The following is a 22,690-nucleotide window of genomic DNA, read 5'->3' on the forward strand; positions in this document are numbered from 1 at the left end:
AATGCAAAATTATCTTTATTTTTGTCTTGGGCTGTAGATGCCTGCAAGATGCTGAAGAGATGTTGAAAACAGCAGCATCTGTAAGTGAAACGCTGGAAAGCAAAGTGAGTAGTTCTCAAGTAGCTAATGGTTGCTCTGCACTTTTGCATTGGCTGTTACAACATAAACACAGTTAATCCAGTAGGCATTATTATAGTGTGAGATAAATCTTTACACCTTGTCCCTGTTCTAGTTACTGACCCTTTCTTTACACTTTGGGTTGTTTTGATGTATCAGCTGCTTTTATACAAGCAGCTATGTGCATAAGTTACTTCTGGAGCTGTTCTCTGAAGCTCATTACACTGCTGCAGTTTTAGTAATTTAATCATACGAGTAAGGCAGTAATGTCTGTGAGGAGTTGTTATCCAATCATTTTGGTGTAATTTTCATTTTAAAACACTGGGCCAGATTCTTAGCTGCTGAACATGGATGTAGCTCAGAGGCTGGTAGTTATTTGGGTTGGAAGGCTACTTAAGGAGTTTTGGCGAATTGTAGGGGTGTGGGAGGTGCTGATCTGACCTCCACCCTGTCATGGCTGTTTACATTGCCTACTGGGGAGGTGCAAGTTGATTGCATCCGGCCTTGTCTGCCCTGCACCCATTGCTGGGGGTCCTGGACAGAATGGGCAGGCTTCTGGATGGAGTGGACAGATATACCCACATATCATTATAAGTGTAGCACTATCATTTAGGTGTCCCATAACAAAGCACAGACTTTGTAGTTTCATAGTAGGTAGGGTCGGAAGGGACCTGAGCAGATCATCAAGTCCGACCCCCTGCCATGGCAGGAAAGAGTACTGGGGTCAAATGACCCCAGCAAGGGGTTCATCTAGCCTCCTCTTAAAGACCGCCAGGGTAGGAGCCAGCACCACTTCTCTTGGAAGTTGGTTCCAGATCCTAGACACCCTGACAGTAAAGTAGCGCCTCCTGATGTTTAGACTTGAAATCATTTAGGACAATGGGGCACCAAATTGAAGTAATTAACTTCACGTTTCTTTGTAGAATTTAAGATTGACCTAGGAAATACCTTTAACAAACTTACAGGGTAATGTGACCACACATCAGGGTTGCCAACCCAAGACATTTTTCTTAAATGACAAATCTACAAACTTTTATTTTTACTTTATTTATTTATTTTACTAACAGCAAACTTCTTTACTGACATGTTTTTACTGACATACCGTATTTACTCAACTAGAAAACAGCCCTGATTTATAAGATGACCCCTCCTGTAATTGGACTGTCTATATGGAAAACTTATAAATTTGTTATAATTTTCCAGGTATAGACTATACTTATTGCAGGTTTGCCTTGAATTTGTCTCCTTCCCACTGCTACAGCAGGAAAAATATATCTGGGGGGTCAGGTAGCTCTTTGGTCTCTGCTTCCCCCAACTTCAAAGCTAGGAGGAAAGCACAAAAGCAGTCTCCCATTGCCATAAATTGTGCAGTTGAAATCCCAGCTCTTGAGGTGACTCGCAGGTTTCCATGGAGGCCATGCTGGGACCCCCAGGGGCAGGCAGGGAGCAGCATCTGGGAATGGATCACAGCTCTGCTCTGCACCGTCACTACCCGGCAATCCCAGCCCTGCCTGTCCCACTCCTGGATGCTGCTCCCCACCTGCCTGCTGCCCCATCCCATCCACCCAGCTGAGCGCACACAGCCTGCAGGGGTTCAGGGCTCATTTCCACAGAGACCCTGCCCACCAACTCCATCTGTCTGCCCCAGCACTGGGTGTGGTGGGGCAGATGGGGTGGGGTGCCTGGGCAGCGGGACTGGGACCAGTGCAGCGGCAGAGATGCTGGCAATGGCAGTTGGGATGTAAGGGAGAGGGAACTGCTGCCTCGGGGGCATCGCCATGGAAAGTCAAGTCTGGTTGCCACGCTACCCCGTGCCACTCAGCCCCATGGACTACAAATCCCAGCGTACCCAAGAGCTGCATATGGGGATACGGCGCATGGGGCAGGCTGCGCTCTGCACCAGGTACCACCTCCGCACCTGAGGCAGTGGAACTGGCTGCATGTGCCATGGCCCAGGCTGCCCCCCACATCTGGGTTGGAGCAAAAGATGAAAAAACCCAGAGACCCAAAGTTGACATACCCCCTTCTCATTGTCTGTCTGTGGCTGTCTCTCTCCATTTTTATACTTCTCAGTTCAATAGAAGTGTTGTAGCCACACTTACATTAACCTCCTAAAACAAGGAAAAACACACTTTTAGTTAAAACATTGCTGCTTTTTTAGTCTCTGAACATACTAGCTAAATATGCTGGACTCCTAATGATAGTATACCTTTGTTTTAGAGGACTGGAGGGTTGCCAATGTGACTCCTATACTTAAAAACAGTTCTAGAAGGAAGACAGGGAATTGCAGGCCATTAAGCCTGACTTCTGCTCCCAGAAGGCTAGGAAAAATGATACTAAAATAATTGGTCAGCTCATGAATGAACATGACTTGCTGGGGAGGAATCAACATAGCTTTGTCAAAGAGAAATTGGGTTCCTTGAGAGTGTGAATAAGCAGATGGATCACGGTGATCAAGTTGACATAATATATTTGGACTTCCAAAAAGCCTTTGTCCAGTTTTCCCATCAGAGGTGCTTAACAAAGTTAGGTAGTCATGGGATTACAGGGAATATCCACTCATGGATTAGAAATTGGCTCCAAAATAGAAAGAAAAGAGTGAATATAAATGGTCAGTTTTCAGGATGGAAAGAAATAAACTGGCACTGTCTCCCAAGCTCTTTTTAAGTTTGACTTCGGATTAATTTATAAAGCTTTTCCTTTTTGTTGTGACTTGTTTTTCAGCCTCAGGTGAATGAGAACCTAGTGCAGTGGCTCTCTAGGACTGCTCAGGGACTCCTTGCTCCTCTTGCTGCAACAGTGGGTGGCATTGCTAGCCAAGAAGTCTTGAAAGCAGTAACAGGAAAGTTTTCTCCTTTGCAGCAGTGGGTAGGTCATTCGTTATCCTAATAATAATTTTATAAATGTGTGGCAGTGGGTACAAGAGAGAGCATCTGCATGAGCAGTGAAGCCTAACCATATTTTTAAGGCTGTAAACTTCTTTCGTTAGACTGTGATGATCTCCTTGTCTCTGTTACATGGTACAGTTAAATTGGTCTTAATTAAATTGGCAGTAGTTATGAACATACAATAACCTGCAGTCACTTAGGAGGTTAAAATTGTCAGTTTCCACACTCCAGAACAGAAGACGAGCATAGATTCTTGTGTCTGGATGCAAAGGTATAACGTTATGTATATCAAAGCTTTCCAGCTGGTGGCCATTGTGCTGCATGTGACCCCCAAGGGGTTAACCTGCAGTCCTCAGGCTCCCAGTCCCCTCATAGTTCACCTGCTGCCACTGCCGGTCTCCACATTTCCCCGTACTTTCACCAGCTTCTGCCCGCCCCAGCCCTTGGGGGCGTGGTGGCCTGGCATGGCCCACAGGGCTACAGGAACCTGTGGCTAGGGTGCTTGGGAGACCCAGGGCTGCTAGCATGGTGCAACTGGGGGTGTGTCACATGGCACAGCATGTAGCTTGGGATGCATTCAGGCCCTGCGGTTTTGTGCCTGGGGGTGTTGCAGACACTGGCCACTCAGAAGTTAGATAGCCTTGCTGTATGGTATCACATTTATAATAGTGTTCAGCCTTGTTCAGATTTACTTCTCCTAGTTCTTGATTTGCGTGCAGTATATTGAAAACGTGAGTTAGTAATTGTCTTTCTTTAACAAAAATAATATTTTGATGAATGTGAAATCTTTCAACTTGCATGCCTTTTTGGCTTTCCCCTATAGCTGTACATTGATGCATTGGATATTGTAACATCTCTAGACAAGATCAGCAGATGTGAAGAATTCATCCCAAGGTAAAACTGAAATACTTGAATGTCCTAGACATACCGCATGTTATATACTGGTGTCAACAAGGAGCAGATACAGGATGTATAGCCCTACACCAGTATAACTTACATACTAAAATTGAAGTGAAAACGGTATTAAACTACACTGGTGTAACTTGTGTGTCTGCAGTTATCCTAGGATAACAATTTGTTTAATGAAAGTGAACTATTACCTGCTCCACCCCCATCTATAAGGCTGTTTGCTGCATAGCAACTCTGGGACAAGTCATTTGTCTCCTGGGGTACTTCACATACTGGTATATGTTTATATCAGTTTTTTAAATGTCATATGCCAAGGCACTAATTTCATTCAACGCAGTCATCTGTGAATCATATGCAGGCATTCCATCCCAGTTAAAGATTTTGCCTCTGTAATAATTCAAAATAACCTGTAAAAAAGGTGTATTTTATCTGTTAGTGGAAATATTTCTGAGGTGAGGATACTATTAACTTGGGAGGGGAGTGAGTTTCTGGGGACTTTAAAGTGAGTCATCTTTTAGCTAATGTGAAAGCTCAAGACATTCTGCTTATCTTATATATTTGGTATCATGGTTGCCAATTATAGCTGCACTTCCTTTATTTTTGTCTTCACCTGCCTGGACAGGGGTGATAGGTATGATGCCTTGAGAGCTTGCATTGGAGACTCCCTGTGCAAAAAGCTGCATAATTTGAACATTTTCTTGGTAAGTATAGCCTCTGAGAAGAAGTCATGTTTTACATCCTTAGATGAGCCAGATTGCATTTACTCGCATTAACAGCGAGCAGGGAACAGAGCTTATTTCCCAAAATTATAGTTGGACCTCGCTATAGCACACCAATGACTGGAGCACTTTTTGCAAACTGCTTGATATAAGCTGTTCTCTGAACCTGCAAGTAGCTCTGCACAGTGGGTCTCGCTCATACAGGGTTCCTTCCCTGAGGAGCAGAATCTGTGAACAAAGATTAAAAAAAAAAAGAATAAATGTTTCATCTTTTAAGGCTTTGGTTAAGTTCTGTTTATTGTGTTTCATAACATGCCATATTTTCTTGAATTGAAGACAAGGTTTATTTCCTCATTCAACGTGGTGGGCTGGGGTTCTGTCTTGGATTTGGGTATGAGGTGGGGGAGGCAGGCAGTTGCTGTTGACTCTAGCTATGTATCACCTGCCTGCCCCCTGCTTCCCTGCAGCCTCTACTCTCCTGGAGCCTGCTCCCTGCTGCCCATCTCCCTCAGCCTCTACCCCCCGCCACTTAGATACAGTTCCAGCCCAAAGCATGGCATACAGGGCAGTTCTGATATGGCCACACAGCGGCAGAGGGGGTGCAGAGGCTGCAGGTGGAGCAGTTGCCATGAGGAAAAAGGTTGCAGTGAGAGGCAGAGAGGCTATGGGGGACCAGCAAAGTAGGGTATGGGGAGGGGGAGAAGCTGCAGGGGGCAGGCAGGGCAGTGGCTGCAGGGAAGATGCAGAGACTAAGTAAGGGGAGTGGGGGAGGGCAGAAGCTGTGGGCAGGGGCGTAGGCACCATGGAAGGGGCAGGTGCCAGCGGGCACAGAGGATGCATACTTTTCTGTGCCTGGCTCCTTGTGATCATACTTGAGGAAGAATGCCTTGCATTTGGAAGCTTGTCTAACTCTATCCCAGCAACATTATTGGTCCAATAAAAGATATTAACCTAAGAAATCCTTGCCACTCATAAAGAGATCTTGGTAAATTAGACCTTGTTATATTCCCTCCCAAAGTTTTGGTAGAATATTTTTGAGGACAGATTTTGATTAACTTAGTCTATAGTTACTCCAGGAAGTTATCTAACCAAACTTAAGTGGGCAAACCATTTTAATAGCATCTCTACAATGTCCACAGTGTAGAACAACTTCAAACATAATTTTCTCTGCTTTGTGGTTTGGCAAAGCATCCAACCCCTTACCCTCTGAGTACCCAGAGTAGCCGGTAGAAACTACTTTACAGGATGTCATGTAATTCCATGATCTGTAATTAGGAAACAGTCTGATCAAAAAGGATGTCTGGCATCCTGCTCGGTGGCTAGGTTTGGCTTCACTTGTACGTTTTGCAGGATTAAGTCCCTGCGATGTCAGTAGCCTTCTGCTGGAAACATCCTCCCTTTGGTACCTGAGAGTGTCATCCTTGGTGTGCCTGATCAGGGCATTCTTTCTGAATGATATTTACTGTGGTGGGAAATGTAATGGACTATTTAAGGAGAAAAGAAATCTGAATGTTTGAAGCTTGTCTGGCGGTTCCTGTAGCTAACAATCCTTTTATCCAAAATCCCTGCCTATTTAAAATAATCACTGATTTCTGTTGCTTAAATTGCTTTCAATTTTCTTTAGGTTGGGTGCGGAGCAATTGGTTGCGAAATGTTAAAAAATTTTGCACTTCTTGGTGTTGGCACTGGGCAAGAGAAAGGCATGGTAAGTCTTATGCACCCAGTGACTTGCCATTGCTTATTTAAACAATAACGTGAGACAGTGCTGTGGTATATTGTCAATATGGTGTGTTTTGAGAGTGGTGAGATGAATATGGTGGTGAAGCATTTTCTTTGTCTGAAAAGGGGGATTGTTGACTTAAAAAAGTATTTAAGTACCTGCTTCCATATACAAAGTTCTTTCACTGCATAGTTTTAGTCTTACTAGTCTATAAAAAGCATTCTTATTTTGTATCATACTTTTGGGAGGGGGGAGCAGGGAAGGAGTCCAGTAGAAACTGAGAAATGTGCTTTGTCACCCAGACTGCATACACATGTGCAGTATTCTTAAAATACTTTGCAGAACCTAAGATCTGTCTATGCCAGTGTAGATCATTGGCAATAGTCATAACCCTGACAGATGGCAACAGGGTGGGGGTATTTTAATACTGTACTGGAAGATCTCTCATAGCATTTACAAAGAGAGTAGAGCTGAACAGCACATTTTAATGTATAACTTCAGCTGTGCTTCTGCTCTTCTTTCTCTAGGTCACAATTACAGATCCAGACTTAATAGAAAAGTCCAACCTGAACAGGCAGTTTCTTTTCCGACCCCACCACATACAGGTAAGCATTCTCTGTGTCATAGTGTCTCTTGAGCAGCATGTGTTGCTGCGTTTATCCACTATGAGAATTTATCTTGGGAATGTAGATAGCTCTGTGCAAAAAGTCTTTTGGTATGTCTGTTTGATGCAAGGCAGCACTGCTGGTGCACCCTGCCCTCTTCCAGGCTGGGAGTGATGTAGATGTGTAAGGATAAGGCGCACGTGCTCCAGTACAGAGCTCTGTTCTGTATTAAATTTTAAGCAGAGCTTCTTGCTGTGTGTACAGTGCCCCGTGGTCACAGTGATGCTACTAGCTCGAGAGCTAGGAGGGTGGAAGGATGTATTCTACCAACCATTTTAAGGCAGAATTAACCTTTATTTATGCATATGTTATAGCCAACTTTACATTTGTATTGATATCAAATAATACTGATATAACTGTTATTATCTATATGCTTCTGTAGTGATATACTAGTTGTAAAACAGTTGCAACTAACTCGTTTTCACTGAGGGTCAAAGTTAGGAAGCTACAAGAGCATGCAGCCGTACCACTTGCATTATAACAGCTGATGTACTCATCAGCCATCTCCCCATCTTCCTGGATGGGTGGGAGGGTGGGACACGGAAAGCGATGTGGTTTGGCTGTAAAACAGCTGTGCAGTGCAGTGAGGAAGAGTCATGGCCTGCCCCTGCAGGAGGAGTAGAGCATGGCCTGGTTCTCCTGGGTCGGGTGCGGGGGCAGGGCAGGGCAGCACAGCCTGGCCCCAACCTGCCCTCATGGAGGGAAGGGTGCATGTCTTGGCTCCTATCTGGCCATGCAGGAGGAGGGTTATGGCCCAGCTCTGACCAGGCCCACATGCAGGACTTTCAAATTTTGGTAGCAGGGAGGGGTAGCTGTACTGCCACTGCTCCCCTGCTGCCAAATTTCCCAAAAAACTTGTGGGGAGCCTTGTGAGCTGAATTCCAAGGATCTGTGGGCTGCACATGGGCCAGAAATTTGAGCACCCCTGTCCTAGGGTCGAAAAATGGGCAAACTCCATTCCTGTTATACTTTACAAATGCTTCCCCAGCCTACTGATACTAAATCATGCCAGGTACTAAAAGGAAATCTGGCAAGACCTAAGTTGAATGAATAAGATGAAGGTGAAAGGCCCTTAACTTTTAAGTAGATAAAAGGGAATTTAAAACCCCAGTCCTTCACTTTCATAGATTCATAGACGTTAGGGTCGGAAGGGACCTCAATAGATCATCGAGTCCGACCCCCTGCATAGGCAGGAAAGAGGGCTGGGTTTAGATGACTTATCATCTAAGGTGATAAGACTGGGTTTCAGTCTTATCACATTTGTACATTTTTACATGCAAATCTTTTTTTCACCCAAAGAAAGCATTATCTTATTAATGCCGGAGATACTCCTGAAACCCAGATCCATGCACCTTGTTCAGATCTCATTTTCACAATGAATATTGGACTAATTATCTGCTCTTTTAACTTGATTAGAAACCTAAAAGCTCTACTGCAGCAGCAGCAACGTTGAACATTAACCCCCAGGTGAAAATAGATCCTCAGCTTAACAAAGTATGTCCAGCCACTGAGAATGTTTACAATGATGAATTCTATACCAAGCAAGATATAATTGTCACAGCACTGGACAATGTTGAGGCAAGGAGATATATTGACAGGTAAGTGTTTGGGAGGGGAATTGGATGTGATTTGATAGGAATACCCTGGATACTCTTTCATACCTTGAAGCTATAACGTGGATTGTCTTCTTTCCCTTAGTTTAAAAAAACAAACCCTAAAAACCCCTCCAGACTGGATAAACTGCATTGACAATATATAACAGGGCAGTCCTAAAACAATGTATCTGGCAGGGATAAGAGTCACCATCTAGAAGGAAAAAGGTACCACAGAGAATGAGTGAATGATGGGGGTCTTTAAGAGGAGACTGGATGAACACCTCGCTGGGGTCGTTTGACCCCAGTACTCTTTCCTGCCATGGCAGAGGGTTGGACTCGATGATATGCTCAGGTCCCTTCAGACCCTACCAACTATTACTAAGGTGTAATTACTAGTGTAATTAAAATGTATTACTAAAGTGGTTTGTAATACCATGGCTTGTCAGCACAGGGAACTTAATTATAAGGTGTTAGTTTAAAGTGGAAGATCTATTTCAGAATAATGCCTTTTGATGCTCTTATTCCAGAGTAAAACTGCCTTAAGCTTAAGGCACTCTCTCTATTTCAGCAGAAGTAAGTATTCCACTTTAAACTCACTGGCTGTGTCCCCACAAGCAAGAATGTGTGCTTTGCAGTGCCTCAAAGGCTTTTGAGGCACTGCAGCACGTACGTGACTCATGTGAATAGGTTCTCTGTACTGTATACTTGCAGTGTAGAGGCAGAATTAGATACCAGAAACTCCCGGTATCAAAAAAGGCGGGCGTGTGTGGGCGGGTGCAAAGAAAGCAGGGCGACGCACATGGTTGTAGCGTATGCTGCCCTAAACCAGATTGCTGCTGCAGCCCCAGGAGGCCCCCAGGACCCCAGGTAAGGCTGCTGGGACCAACCCAGAGTGTGTGTAGGGGCACATGTGCATCTATGCCCCGCTAATTGTCCCCAGTGAAAAAAATGTGTGCGCTTTTGGGGATGCACCCACTCTTTGTTTATACAGATTAAGTTCCCCACATGGGGAACCTGTATGCAGTTATTAAATCTGACCAGAGACCAGTCCAGTTGGGACAGTTTCAGCCATTTCATTCATAACGTTATTTAAACATAGGAGTTGTATATAAGTTTACTAGAGTTCCCTTTGATTTCCTGCCCCTTCCCTTTTTTCTTGAAAACTGCCTAGAAAATACATATTCAAAGCATTGTAGGCACAGGGTGACTAGGTGTTGGAAGAATTGCAAACACCAGGGACTTGCTGGTGTGGTGTGAGGCCAGGTGACAGTCTAGCTGTACTGACACAAACTCCTAGCATAAAAAGCAATAAGCTGTGACCTGTATTAATGTAATTTATCTTCATTTTGAAGCAGGGGTAAGCTTACTTTTGTGTGAATAACAATAGATTGTAGCTTTGCACCAGCAACTCAAATCCTTGATATAGGCTAGGTCCAGGGCAAGATGGGAGCTTATTTGTTTGGCTTCTTTATTTAAGTGGTATTGCTTATAATGCTAAACCTAAGCGAGGCTTTCTGGATCTCTGACCTAACTGGATAACACTTTCACAGAAGGGTCAGTATGACGTTGGAGGTCCTGAAAAATGGTGGGAATGATTGGCCTATTTTAGTTGTGTAATGAATGCCTCCCTCTACACTGGGTAATGGAAACAGTCAGACAGGATGTTTTGAAGTGGACATACATTTTCAAGATTGATTGCAGTTAATCTTTTTTTATAGTGCACTTCTGGTCAGAAAATGGCATTGAGAAGCATTACCTTTGTCGTGACTTAGCATAAAACTTGTCTGTTTATACCTGGTTTATAGCCACTCACACTTCAGTAACATATTTAAGGCAGTGTTGTAATCAAGTCAATCTAAGAACTTTCAGAAGCAATGCCTTCTTAAAGTTCAAACCCTCTTAAAGTTCAAGGGAGTCAATAAAGATCGCCAAAAAGATAAGTAAGAGCTAAAAGTGTAAAATGCTTTTGTGGAAAAAAAAAGACATGAAGACACTGTTAAAGTGTACACACATTTTTGGGGGGAATGGGCTCTACTCTGGAGGATCCAACCCAAAACAGCCTGTTAACTTAAGCTACTGGAGGAAAGCCAAAGTGGCAAGATGTGCATGATGCAAACCCATTTGGAGAGTTGTTCAAAGAAGAGATCTAGAAAAGATCAAAGGTTTTAACGCTGTTAGAGGTGTGACAGTGAACCGTGTGATTGTATTATAATGCAGTCCTCCAGGTACTGACTAGGTGAAATAAGGTTCTTATCTGCCAGCTCTCCTCGCTTGATCTTTTGAGCTTCTACATATTATTGTAAACCCTCCAGCTGCTTCTGAGGTCATTTATATTGATTTTCAGTTTCTCCTTTTGAGTTCTGAACATTGGAGAGGGCCTTGCTGACAACAGACTTCTCAAACATCTTTCATGTTTTTCCTCTCTAGTCGTTGCGTAGCAAACCTGCGCCCTCTGTTAGACTCTGGCACTATGGGAACTAAAGGACACACAGAAGTTATTTTGCCTCATCTGACAGAGTCCTACAACAGCCACGTAAGTTGTCCATTTATAAATATTACTTGCATTTGGTGGTTGAGCTCTTGTCCTTCGTTTATAATGCTGTGCATCTATTTAATATAGAAATGATCTGTTTGACTTTGTCCTGATGCTGGGAAAATAGACCGTATTAGAGATCCAGAGGAATCAGATCTTTAGTGGTCTAGATAAAAAAAAAAAAAAGCCAAACAAACTAGTATATTTTTGAGAGGGATTATTTTGGAATTTCCTTCCATTATTTATGTCACTTACGCAGGAGAAACACATTTTTGGCAGCTGCTCAATTGAAAGGGGAAAAGTGATGTTTCTGTTAAATTTGGTTTGCTCTAGTGGTACTGTCTTGGGGTTCAGTTTACTTCGTGACTCCCATTGTCTTGCCTTTTGAGTTCTAAGTTGCAGTTAAGGCTGTGTTGAAATGCTGTATCATTTGTGCTTTGAGAAAATAAATCCAGGGTCATGAAATCACATTTTGTTCTTTGTCGATCTGATTTTTTTTTTTTAAGCGACCTGCCAGAACTTAAAATAGTACAGTAATCTTCGATCCTATTGCAGTAATAATTAAATGTACCTGTCCTTACATACAGCTTTTTTTTTCTAATTTAGCGAGATCCACCAGAAGAAGAAATACCTTTTTGCACTTTAAAATCTTTCCCAGCTGCTATTGAGCACACAATACAGTGGGCAAGAGACAAGGTAAGTGCACTGGCTGCCTGCATACAAATACATTTTACATTTAGAAGGAAAAAGTAAACCTTGCAAAACAGTCTTTTGCTCAGCTTCTTATTTGTTCTTTTGTTTTTCAGTTTGAAAGTGCATTTTCCCATAAGCCTTCCTTGTTTAACAAATTTTGGCAAACTTATCCATCTGCAGAAAATGTCTTACAGGTAAGAATAAATGCCATGATAAAATAAGGAGTTTAAACTAGTCTGTGGCTTAACAGAATTTAACAGAATTTAAACTTTGGGATAATGTAACCTTCTCCCAGGGGAGTCTAGCTATTTACTGATTGATTATATTGGCTACAAAGTAAGATTTGTTACTGTCTGTTTCCCTAATGAGCGGTAACATCAAAAACATTCTTGTCATTTCTTAACTTGACATTGGAGCTCAACTAACTATCCAAATTTAAGTTAGTCTTTTTGTGTGGAATGCTTTTTGGGCTGTTAGGCACCTCTGTATATGTGAGTGGGAACCTTGAGTCTCTGTTAGCTGAGTCTTGCTGAAGTGCAAGACAGCAGAAGATGAGCTGTACTAATAGCCAGTAGACTATGGGAAGGCGGAAGAAAGGAAGGAATAAGGATCCACATGTTCTATTTTGTGTATTAAGTACATATTGTTCCATGATCACTAAAACTGACGAAGCTTGAAATTAGAAAAAAAAATAGACCCCGGACAAACAAATATCTTCCACATTAACCTGGTAATGAAAGGTAAATGATATTTCATCAGTTGGATCTGCATCTGTCCTTTCTTAGTAATATTACCTAAGTTGAATTTGCAGTCTGATAAAAGAGTTATAAAGAATGCTAGCAAATTGCCCGTCAAGAATGATGGGGAAAGAGGGGCCGGCGGGGACAGAGCCGTGCCTGTGACCCCGCCCTGCCTCTTGGTTTAGGTCCACCCATGCCTCCCCTCTTGGTTTGGGTCCGACCCTGCTTCCCCCCACCCCCCCTTCAGGTCCAACCCTGCTGTGACGGAGGGGTTCCTGCCTTTCATCAGCTGGCCTCGCCACTTGTGAAGTGTTTTTTCCCTATTTATTTATTTATTTATTTATTTTAATTTTTTTATTTTTTATTGAATTTAATTTTAGTTTTTTTGCCACTGGAGGTGGGCCGAGGGAACTGGCACACCAAAGGTTTGCAGAGGAGGTAGGGCTGGAAGAGGGGCTCCCACCTTTCCTCAGCTGGCCCTGCCACTTTTCAAGCGTTCATGCCATTTTTTTTTTAATTTAATTTTATTGTTTTTTTTCCCCTCTGTAGAGGTGGGGCAGAGGGAGCCGCCTCGCTGTGGGCTGCAGGAAGAGGCGGCACTGGTGGAGGGGTTCCTGTTTTAACTCAACTGGCCCTAGCCCAATCAGCCAATGCCAACTGGGCAGTTGGCCAAAAGCGTTACGGACAGACAGACACACGGACAGACACACAGACTAAGCCTTTTATTATATTGAAATTGTCCATTCTATTAATTATATTAAGAATATTTTCTTAATCCTGTTTTGTGTTTAGAGAATAAAGTCGGGGGAGAGTTTAGAAGGCTGTTTTCAAGTTATTAAATACCTCAGTCGTAGACCCCGAAATTGGTCTCAGTGTGTGGAGCTAGCAAGAATAAAATTTGAGAAATATTTTAACCATAAGGTGAGTATATAAAACCTGGTTATGGGATGGTTTTTAATTGAGGTTAAAAGTGTATTTTTGTGAGATACCAAAACTGCAAAACATTTCACCTTTGGCTGCCTGTCACTTGCTCCAGAAATACTAAACATTTTGTCTTATTGCCACAAATGCTTTCCCCTCCAAACACCCCATGATCTCTTCACAATCTTCAATTTTAGATTAATCTTACATTAAATGAGGTGTGTTAATCTGCTTGTGGGAACAGAGTTGGAATAAAGTGCTACATTTATTGCATCTAGAGAACAGCCAGGGACAGGATTTTATGTAATATTGTTTTTGCAACTTTTTTTCTAGGTAGATAGTATGATTGCGCAGAGACAAGCTTGTCATTATCCAAGATCTAATTTTGGTGAAGTTTTGTCTCGAGACTTTTTGTTTTTAAGCCAAGTTTGCTATTTTCTAGCTTTGTGTTGATATGCTTTTTTCTTCAAATGTATGGCAGAAGCCATGGCTAAAACACAGCTGCTGAGTTTTCAGCTTTGAAAGTGTGTCCCACAGTGTTGTTAAATTGTGTACACAGCTTTTTTTTTTTTTAAGGAAAAAGTCTAAAGTAGTACTTACGCAGGAAATTGTTTGCTAGGAAAGTCTCTTATTGAACGACAGGTCTTTCTTATGTATGACCTGGGAGGTGACATACAAAGTTGACACCTGTGTTTTGCTTTGAATGAATGTGTGTGTCATTCTGTTGCTGGAAACAGCACTTTGACCGCTTTAGCCTTACTGAGCAGCTGAGATGGAGCTCCCCACACAACTACGGATGTGTTTTCATAACTGCTGGGAGAGTTTCAGACCAAGACTCCAGAGCACTAAAATAACATTTGCTTTTGTTTCATTAATATATTAGTGCTGACTTGTGTATAGTGAAGCATTAATGATACTATGATGTTCTTCTTTAGGCTCTTCAGCTACTACATTCTTTTCCCCTTGATACACGATTAAAAGATGGAAGTAAGTATAAACAGTTGTTACATTATTTCGTGAGTTTATGGAGTAAGTCATGGAGAAAAACATGTGGATGTTTTTCTTGCTGAGGTCACTTGATCCCAGCTGACTTCCTGCCAGAGGGAGTGGGGCGAGGCTGGACTCAATGATCTTGCGAGGTCCCTTCCAGGCCCTAATGTCTATGAAAGTCATTGTGTTACTGTGTTTATTAATTGCTTAGCTTTTTACTTAAAATCTTTTTACTTAACAGGTTTATTTTGGCAGTCACCAAAAAGGCCACCGTTTCCAACAAAATTTGAATTTAATGATCCTCTGTAAGTACTGTATCTGATTCTTTGTACACACATTGAAGGACAAACCCTGAATGATGGACTTGTGTGGATAGAGAACTTGTCCAACATTAGTAAAATGCCTAGGAGACTTGCTTCTACCTCAGGTCAAAGCATTAAGTTTTGTAGAAGGCCCCACTCCTTTTCCTTCACATAAAATTCAATATAATCATGGCTTAATCTACATTTTGCAAATGACTGAACTGAAGGATTTAATGCATAAGCAGCATTTTAAAACACTGTTCATGCATCTACTCAAGATGTTTACTATGGAGTAGACTAATTCCACAGCAAACGTCTGCAATCTACATGTGCAGCCCTCTTAGGCTGCAGGGAACTAAGTAACTCCGCAGCAGGGTAGTACTTGTAAATACAGTTACTATCCTACTGCGAAGTTGTTTTACTCCACTGCAGTGCACATATAGATGCTGGAGGGGTTGGCTGGGGCATGAGGATGCTTTAGTGCAGGGGCTGCCTGCTGGCTAGCTCCATGCTGAAGCACGCAATGCACCAGCAGCTCCTGCACAGCATGTTGAGCCAGGTCAGAGCAACCCCAGGCAGGCAGTCTGACCCCCCCCCCCCAGATCTGTACTCTTGGGATAAGTCCTCCTTAGTCTTTGAAAACTCAATCTATTAGTAATATAAGACATTACCTTGCATGTCATTTTTAATTGTGAAGAAAAGATTAAATCTGGTATTGTAAGGATGGGAATATTTCAAGCCATCTCAGGTTTTTCATGAGTTCTCTGTGGGCTATCACTTAAATTTTAGAATCATCTTTTTCTCTTAAAAAGCTCTTCAATAGCATGTCTCACAGGCCACAGACAGAAACTTCATTTTCTTGTAGCCTGTCCCAGTTGGTCCCTGTCTTGACTTGTGTTACAGTGTATAGTAGAAATACAATGTTTTTTTCACGATAATCTAATTTATATTTTCTGCTACAAAGCCAATTATTTTCTTTTCAACAGACACTACAGTTTCATAATAAGTGCAGCAAAACTCTTTGCAACAGTATACTGTATCCCTTTCACAGAAAAGGTAAGCCATGCCGTGGGGGAATGCGTTCTACCAGTTAGAGCTGTAAAGAGAATTTTAGATGCACTTCAGTATTTGCCATGTATTCAAGTGCTCCTGCTTATATTCAGTATTCAGTGATAAAATGTTGTGAAACAAACAGAATTTTAAAATTATTTTTAGCCTTCACCATGATTGTCCAATACTATAATCCCTGCTCTTCCTCAGCAGTTATCTTTAAGAAACTGTTTTGTTTTAATTCTTCAGACTTACCCTTCATTCTTGAAGAGGAGAGAAAATAACCAGAAACCTTTCAGAAATATTCAGTCAGTTCTAGCCCCACTTACATTTTCTTAGCTGACCTAATTTCTCCATAGTATTGGATCCTTTTGATTTCATATCTAAAGCCCTGGTTTACTACACTTGTCCTTTCTGGCCAACACACTCCCTGTACCATCTGGCTTACATGCTGTCTGTACCAAAATACCTATGCTTTTGTTTGGTGCCTTGCCTGCTTCTTTCCATTCCCAGTTCATCTTTATTCTCAGATCTTCTGACAGTAGCTACAATGGCTGCTCCTTGAGCAGCTAACCTAGTCTAGATGGAATATACTCTGGGCACATCTACATGAGATGTATACTGCAGAGCTGCCTAATTAGGTCTGCAGTAGTCTCAGCATCTACACGTGCGGCCCTATTAGGCTGTAGGACACTCATAAACACTGCCAGATGTTAGTACTTGTAAACACAAGTAGTATCCTATGGCGGCATTTAGTGTGCTGTAATGCACGTGTCGACACTAATGGGCTGGCTGGAGCACGAGGGTGCTTCAGTGTAGGGGCTGCCTGCTGACTAGCCGCACACTAGAGCATCCTTGTGTCCCAGCCAGCCCCTGCACAGCACGTTGAGCTAGGTCGGAGCAGGCCTGAGTTGGCATGCTGACCCCCTGGCTCCTCTGCCAGCTGAAGCTGCTCCGACCCAGTTCAACATGATGCAGTTCTAGGTGCACATCGAAAAGAGGCACCCAGGAGCAACAAACTCTGGTGTGAACTGCACCGGAGTTTGTTGCATTGCACTCGTACTATGTGTAGATATGCCCACTGTTGTCAGAATTTCTCTGTTCGTGTGGTGCTTAGAAAAAAGAGGTAGCAGGGATTTTAACATGAATGATTAATGTTTTTGGTTGAACTGCATATCTCCAGCTGCAAGAAAATGTCACAGACAAGATAATCTATGCTTACTACCATTGCCTGTTTGTAACTTGTATAGATGGTGATCTGTATATATGGTTCTGCTTGCATTTTATACTATAAATGAAACAATTTTACATTTTTATTTGTAAGATTGCCAGTGTGAAATCTCACTGCATCCCCCAGCCTGATTGGTTTCTTCAAATCTAAGATTGCTTAGTGCCTCCCATAATATTAATGCTGCTGTCAGTGAAATGTTAAATAAAAGTATGTGGGTATTTTCAGTTCAATTTTCTTTTCCTTGACTTGATTTTTTTATTGGTAGCAGATATAGGACTGTCTACTTTTTATTGCAAAAATAACCTGCAGTTACTTTTTCTTTTTCTTTTCTTAAAAAAACAACAAACCAAACCAAGGACCTATCAGAAGAAAGTATTTTGAAGATAACTTCAGAAGTAAAGATACCAGAGTTCAGACCTTCAAACAAAGTAGGTGGAATATTTAAATGTGCTCTAAGTTCAGATAAATAATCTGTCTTCAGATCTTGCTTTACTCGGTACCCCCCTCCACTTCTTCCTGACCTGTCGGTTACTGATCAACCACTGTATGACCTCGTAGTCGGTGTGTGGTTTGTGTACCATGTTTCCCCCCCTTCCCCCCGGGTTGTATTTTTGAGATCTTGCATTTAAACATCTGAGCGTTGTCTAGTCAAAATAAAGCTGACGGTGCTCTGAACTCATACAAATTAATGGTTTCTTTTTTAAATTATAAACAAAAAAAAATCTTTAAACTTGCAAGCATTTTTACAGCTATACAGCCAAGTTTATTTTAATGCTCATAAGTAGTGATTAATAAAGCTGTTACCTTTTTATATATTTTTCCTTTAATATTAAACTTTCTGAAACCATCTATATCCATAGTAACTACTAGAGCATTTTAATAAATAAGTCAAAGATTGAATAGTATAGTAAGTGCTCTGAGTCAGATTATTTTCAAATTGGGCGAGAAAATTAATGTATACTATATCCTTCTTAACTACCCTCCCTCCCCCTCACCACAAAAAAATCAATAGATCCTTTTTTAAATATGAAGCAGTAAACTATGTTGGTTGTAACTTTTTTTAACTGTTGAGTTTGTTTGTTTTTTTAAATCCTTGACATACGCAGTATTGTTGCATTGTTAAAGTACTTGATAATGTTTGACACAGATGCATGTAAGTCTGTGTGTTCTCCTTCATTGGTGGTGCTCAACCTTTTGGCCGAGCAGGCCAGATGAGTGAAATGGAGGCTGGATCAGACCTTGGGGTTCCTGTGCTGCTCCCCCTCCCTCCTCTGTGTGCTGGGATTGGGCCTTGGGGGCCTGGTACTGCCCCTTCTTCCCTCTGCATGCTGGGATTGGGTCCCTGGGGGCAGTACAGCTCTCTTCTTCTCCCCTTGCACTGGGATTGGGTCGAAGGGTCCTGGCACCATCCCTCCCCACCAGTCTCCCATACCAGGATTGGGCCCTGGGGCCCGCCTCACCACTGCCTATCCCAGCTTGCTGGGATCAGGTGCGAGATCCAGTGTGCAGGGCCTGGGGCTCCCTGGGGTTTTGGAGACTTGGCAGCAGAGGAGTGGTACCAGAGCTTCCCTACCACCAAATATCTGGACCCATGGGAGTCCTATAGGCTGAATGACAGCGTGATGGGCTGTATCTAGCCCACAGGCTGGAGGTTGAACACCCTGTCCTACATAGTTTCATTGTTAGGATTTGGTCTCCAGTGCTATGGACTCACGAACGAGTTACTAGGAGGCAAGCTAGGGTGTAAACTTACAATGTGAGAGCTCCTGTGCAAAAAACTTCCAGCATGGACACTCTCTTACCTTGTAACGGAGGCAACTTACTCCTCGGTGAAAGGTGAATACAACAGAGTAGCTGATGTTGAGTTCCTGCCCTAGCTTAATTCGTAGTTACTTGTCTGCATTGTCCATATCCCTGCTTACTGCAGAGTTGTCAGTTTATCCTTAACGGTGAAGAAAATAGCTGCTTTTTATCTGATGTGGTCATAATGCAAGGCAAATGCCAAATCCAGTATATTTGGGTAAATCTCATTCTTGTGCTGAAGAAAATAAAATATGATTTATATGTTCAATTACTGCATATATTTACAGGTTGTAGAGACGGATGAAACTGCACGGAAACCAGATCATAATCCAGTAAGCAGTGAGGATGAAAGGAATGCTATTTTCCAGCTGGAAAATGCCATACTAGCTAACGAAGCTTTGAAAAGTGAGTAATGTCCTTTATAATTTACTTCACCATTTGTGTCGCCTTAACTCGGGGGGTGGGGAGGGGGCGGCAGGAAATTTGGGCCCGTGGGCCAAATAGGCAGTTTTGCTGAGCTGTTGCAGGCCAGGTCACCCCCCCCGTGGAATTCAGGAGCAGGACAGGTAGGTGAGGCTGGGATCACAGGGTGGGGGCATGGGGCAATGACATCATGGGCCCAGGGCAGAACCACAATCTGCTACCTGCACACCCCTGCAATGGGCACCAGTTCCACAGGCAGGGGCGTGCAGGGAGCACATCGTGGCTCTTCCCCGGCCTCGCACTTCAACAAACTAAGATGCTGAACCTGGCCCCGGACACAGCTCCCTGCCCACGGGGTCAGGGCAGGGCCATGCAGATGGGATCATGGCTCTCCTCTGGTTCTACGCTGTCACTGCCCCAAGATCCCAGGGTCTCCTCAGTCCCAGCTGCCTGTCTCACTCCTGGATGCTGCTCACCTGCAGCCCCATCCCAGCCATGCAGCCAAGTACCCTGCATGCATGGGTCCCAGCCCTGCGGTGGAAGTGGGCTGGACAAGCCAGGGTTCCCAGCCAGCAGGGCCGGGTTCCCAGCCAGCAGGGCCAGGCCCAGCTGTGGGAGCCGGAAGGATCCGCTACTGCTGGGGCTGCTGGGAAATGGAGTCTGACCACCACACTGCCCTAGCCCCACTGCGTGCCTGGGGTCGGTGAGACCAGCCACGCTACTCCCCTCGTACCTGTACCAGGCAGGACCAAGAGATGCTCTGCGGGCCAGACAAAATGCCTTGGCAGGCCATATGCCTTAACTGCTGCTGTAGCACAGCATCATACAATGTAAGATCTTGTTTGCAAAAAGTACTCTGGTGCTTCAGCTATTTGCATCTGCATACAGTCCTGAAACTTCTTTTTTATGTATAACATTAATTAAAATGGGTGTCTATCCCTAAATGGCTGTTAAAATATAAAAATCCCAGAATTATTTTAAAGAATTCCCTAAGAAGCAAACAAATAAGTCTGTGGATTGTCCATTGCAACTAATGAATATGTTCTTTAAAGCAAGGGTTCTCAACCTGGAGCGGGGGAGAGGCGGGGTGGGGAGCAGAGTTGTTAGGGCACTGTTTTGCCTTTACATTTTCCTGTAGGGCCTGGCTAGAGCCCAGCTGCATTAAAGGCAGTCCTGGTATTTAGAAGGCTGAGAATCACTTCTGTGAATTTCTTAATGGGAGCTCTGTTATAGTAATTGCTCGAGTAGTAAAATACCACATAATTCCTCTTTAACGTATTTCAAATGTCTTTATAATTTTTATTCTTAAAAAGAAAGTGTTAATCTAGGCTCAGTGAATTATTACAAAGATTTTTGCAAGGTGGATCCATGAAGGGTGGATTTGCAGGGTGGAGAAGAATGCTCAGAAAATTCTTCTCTTTTTGATGAAGGGCAATAAAATGCTTAATCTCATTATTAATAAGTATGTAACCCAGGTTAGTAAACCTAGTTACTAACTCTGCTGGCTGGTTCTCTTTAGCTCAGAAAGACAAATTAAAAAAAAAAAAATTTGCACCAGGACCTAGTACTCCCTAAAGTGAAATGTTTTAAACAAAACAGACCAGAACATCAGTAAATTAATTGGGTCTTCCTTGTTTTATTGATAAACAATAAGCGGTTCATGTCATGGACAGGTGATTTGCAAATGAAGCCACTTTCCTTTGAAAAAGATGATGATGATAATGGGCATATAGACTTCATAACAGCAGCATCTAACCTACGAGCCAAGATGTACAACATCGAACCAGCAGATCGGCTCAAAACAAAGCGCATTGCTGGAAAGATTATTCCTGCCATTGCAACTGCTACCGCTGCAGTGTCTGGCTTGGTGAGTAAGTTTGCATTTTGAGGAGACCTTTATTTTACAAGACCACATGTGACTTGGGAAATGCATATTCCATTTTGGCCCTGTTTCTGCTTAAACACGGTATTATTTGAGGAGTGGTTAATTAAGTGCAGCCCTGATAGACTAGTATAATTAACCCCTAAACTGGGTTAAATCTACAGTAACATCTTGAGTCTGTGGTACTCGTTGCCAGAATATTTTTGTTTTTAAGTGAAATGGAAATTTTTTCATGGTCTAACTTTATAGTTGGAAGAGATGTTAAACAATCTTTTGGGCATGCATTGCTCTTTCTTGGGCTGGAGAATTTGGAACATGATACAGTATTTAATATTTAGCAGTATGGGAATCCAGAATTATAAAATGTAACCCCATTTGTCTTGCTATTAAAACTGGATTAGCAAGTAGGAAAAAACATTAAACATAGTTTATGCTTTTTAAAAAGTTGTAATTTGTTGACTAAAGTTAAGTTGCACTGTTTAGTATGCTAGTGAGAGTCATTAGTGCTTTTCCCTTATTTTCACATTAACTCCTCACTCTTTAATCTGAGTGAAGCATTCCCTTCCTAAGCAGGGGGGCAGGCTCTGCTGTATTATTCCTTATTCTGTGCACAGATGCCTGCAGTAATATTTTTCTCAACATAATATCTTTTTCACTGCTGTTGTTTAGCTGGCATGCCATCAACAGGAACAGAAATGTGATGAGCTAGTAGTAACAGCAACAAGCTGGATTGATATAAATCATTGATCTTAATTGGCTTTTCCATTTGTAATTCAATGAATTTCTAAAGAAAGATGTATTCTCATTGGTTAATATAACCATTAAAACATGTAGCTTTACAACCCAACAGAGTCTTTAGATTAGATCTGGTACATATTTTTACAATGTAAGAGGACTCGCTATAGCAGTATATATTTACTTAAGCAATTAGCTCACTATTTCAGGTTCTTTAGTTTTATGTATTCACCATGTTAGAAAATGGTAATGTCTAGCTTATGAGTCCCTTACAGCTCAAGCCATTAATATTTCTGGGTAGGATCGGGGCCCCCAAAACCTTGGGGGTGCCTGCGTGGCTTCCCCTACTTACTCAGATGTGTCCCCAGAGACTCCTAGTTGTCCTACTGACTGAGCTACGCAGCTCCCTAATGCTGACCTAAGCCTAATGGAAATTCTGTAATTGAGTCGGTACTACTGACTGTGCCAAATATTATGTGTCAGCTTTGTTAAAAGTAATACTTAAGACTCTGTTGAGTAACCCAGTCATCTTGTCTACCCTAGGTTGCACTGGAATTGATCAAAATTGTGGGTGGCCATCCATTTGAAGCATACAAGAATTGCTTTTTTAACTTAGCCATTCCAATAATAGTGTTCACAGAAACTGCTGAAGTAAGAAAAACAGAAATAAGGTAAGGAACACAATGATGAAAGCCTGTGCCCTAAAACAAGGGGAAGCAGCCTATGGCCCATGGGTTGGACCTGGCCGCAGAACCTTTGGAACCATCAGCAGAC

At 42.6% G+C, this 22,690-nt stretch overlaps 1 protein-coding gene across 2 annotated transcripts in view; it reads left to right on the forward strand.

Annotated features, from left to right (window-relative positions):
* Nucleotides 1-22,690, forward strand: part of UBA6 (ubiquitin like modifier activating enzyme 6) — a 59,484-nt gene that overhangs the window by 27,387 nt on the left and 9,407 nt on the right. For both annotated transcript variants that reach the window (XM_006027521.3, XM_025208730.1), the window contains exons 13-30: nt 38-104; nt 2,842-2,985; nt 3,829-3,899; nt 4,537-4,615; nt 6,258-6,338; nt 6,881-6,958; nt 8,435-8,616; nt 11,041-11,146; nt 11,753-11,842; nt 11,953-12,033; nt 13,372-13,500; nt 14,436-14,487; nt 14,732-14,795; nt 15,779-15,848; nt 17,430-17,501; nt 19,164-19,281; nt 20,973-21,166; nt 22,460-22,587. In XM_006027521.3, the coding sequence (XP_006027583.1) occupies nt 38-104; nt 2,842-2,985; nt 3,829-3,899; nt 4,537-4,615; nt 6,258-6,338; nt 6,881-6,958; nt 8,435-8,616; nt 11,041-11,146; nt 11,753-11,842; nt 11,953-12,033; nt 13,372-13,500; nt 14,436-14,487; nt 14,732-14,795; nt 15,779-15,848; nt 17,430-17,501; nt 19,164-19,281; nt 20,973-21,166; nt 22,460-22,587 (1,806 nt within the window). The remainder of the gene's footprint in view (nt 1-37; nt 105-2,841; nt 2,986-3,828; nt 3,900-4,536; nt 4,616-6,257; nt 6,339-6,880; nt 6,959-8,434; nt 8,617-11,040; nt 11,147-11,752; nt 11,843-11,952; nt 12,034-13,371; nt 13,501-14,435; nt 14,488-14,731; nt 14,796-15,778; nt 15,849-17,429; nt 17,502-19,163; nt 19,282-20,972; nt 21,167-22,459; nt 22,588-22,690) is intronic.

This window comes from Alligator sinensis, unplaced genomic scaffold (genome assembly GCF_000455745.1).
Source record: "Alligator sinensis unplaced genomic scaffold, ASM45574v1 scaffold320_1, whole genome shotgun sequence".
Classification (NCBI taxonomy): domain Eukaryota; kingdom Metazoa; phylum Chordata; order Crocodylia; family Alligatoridae; genus Alligator; species Alligator sinensis.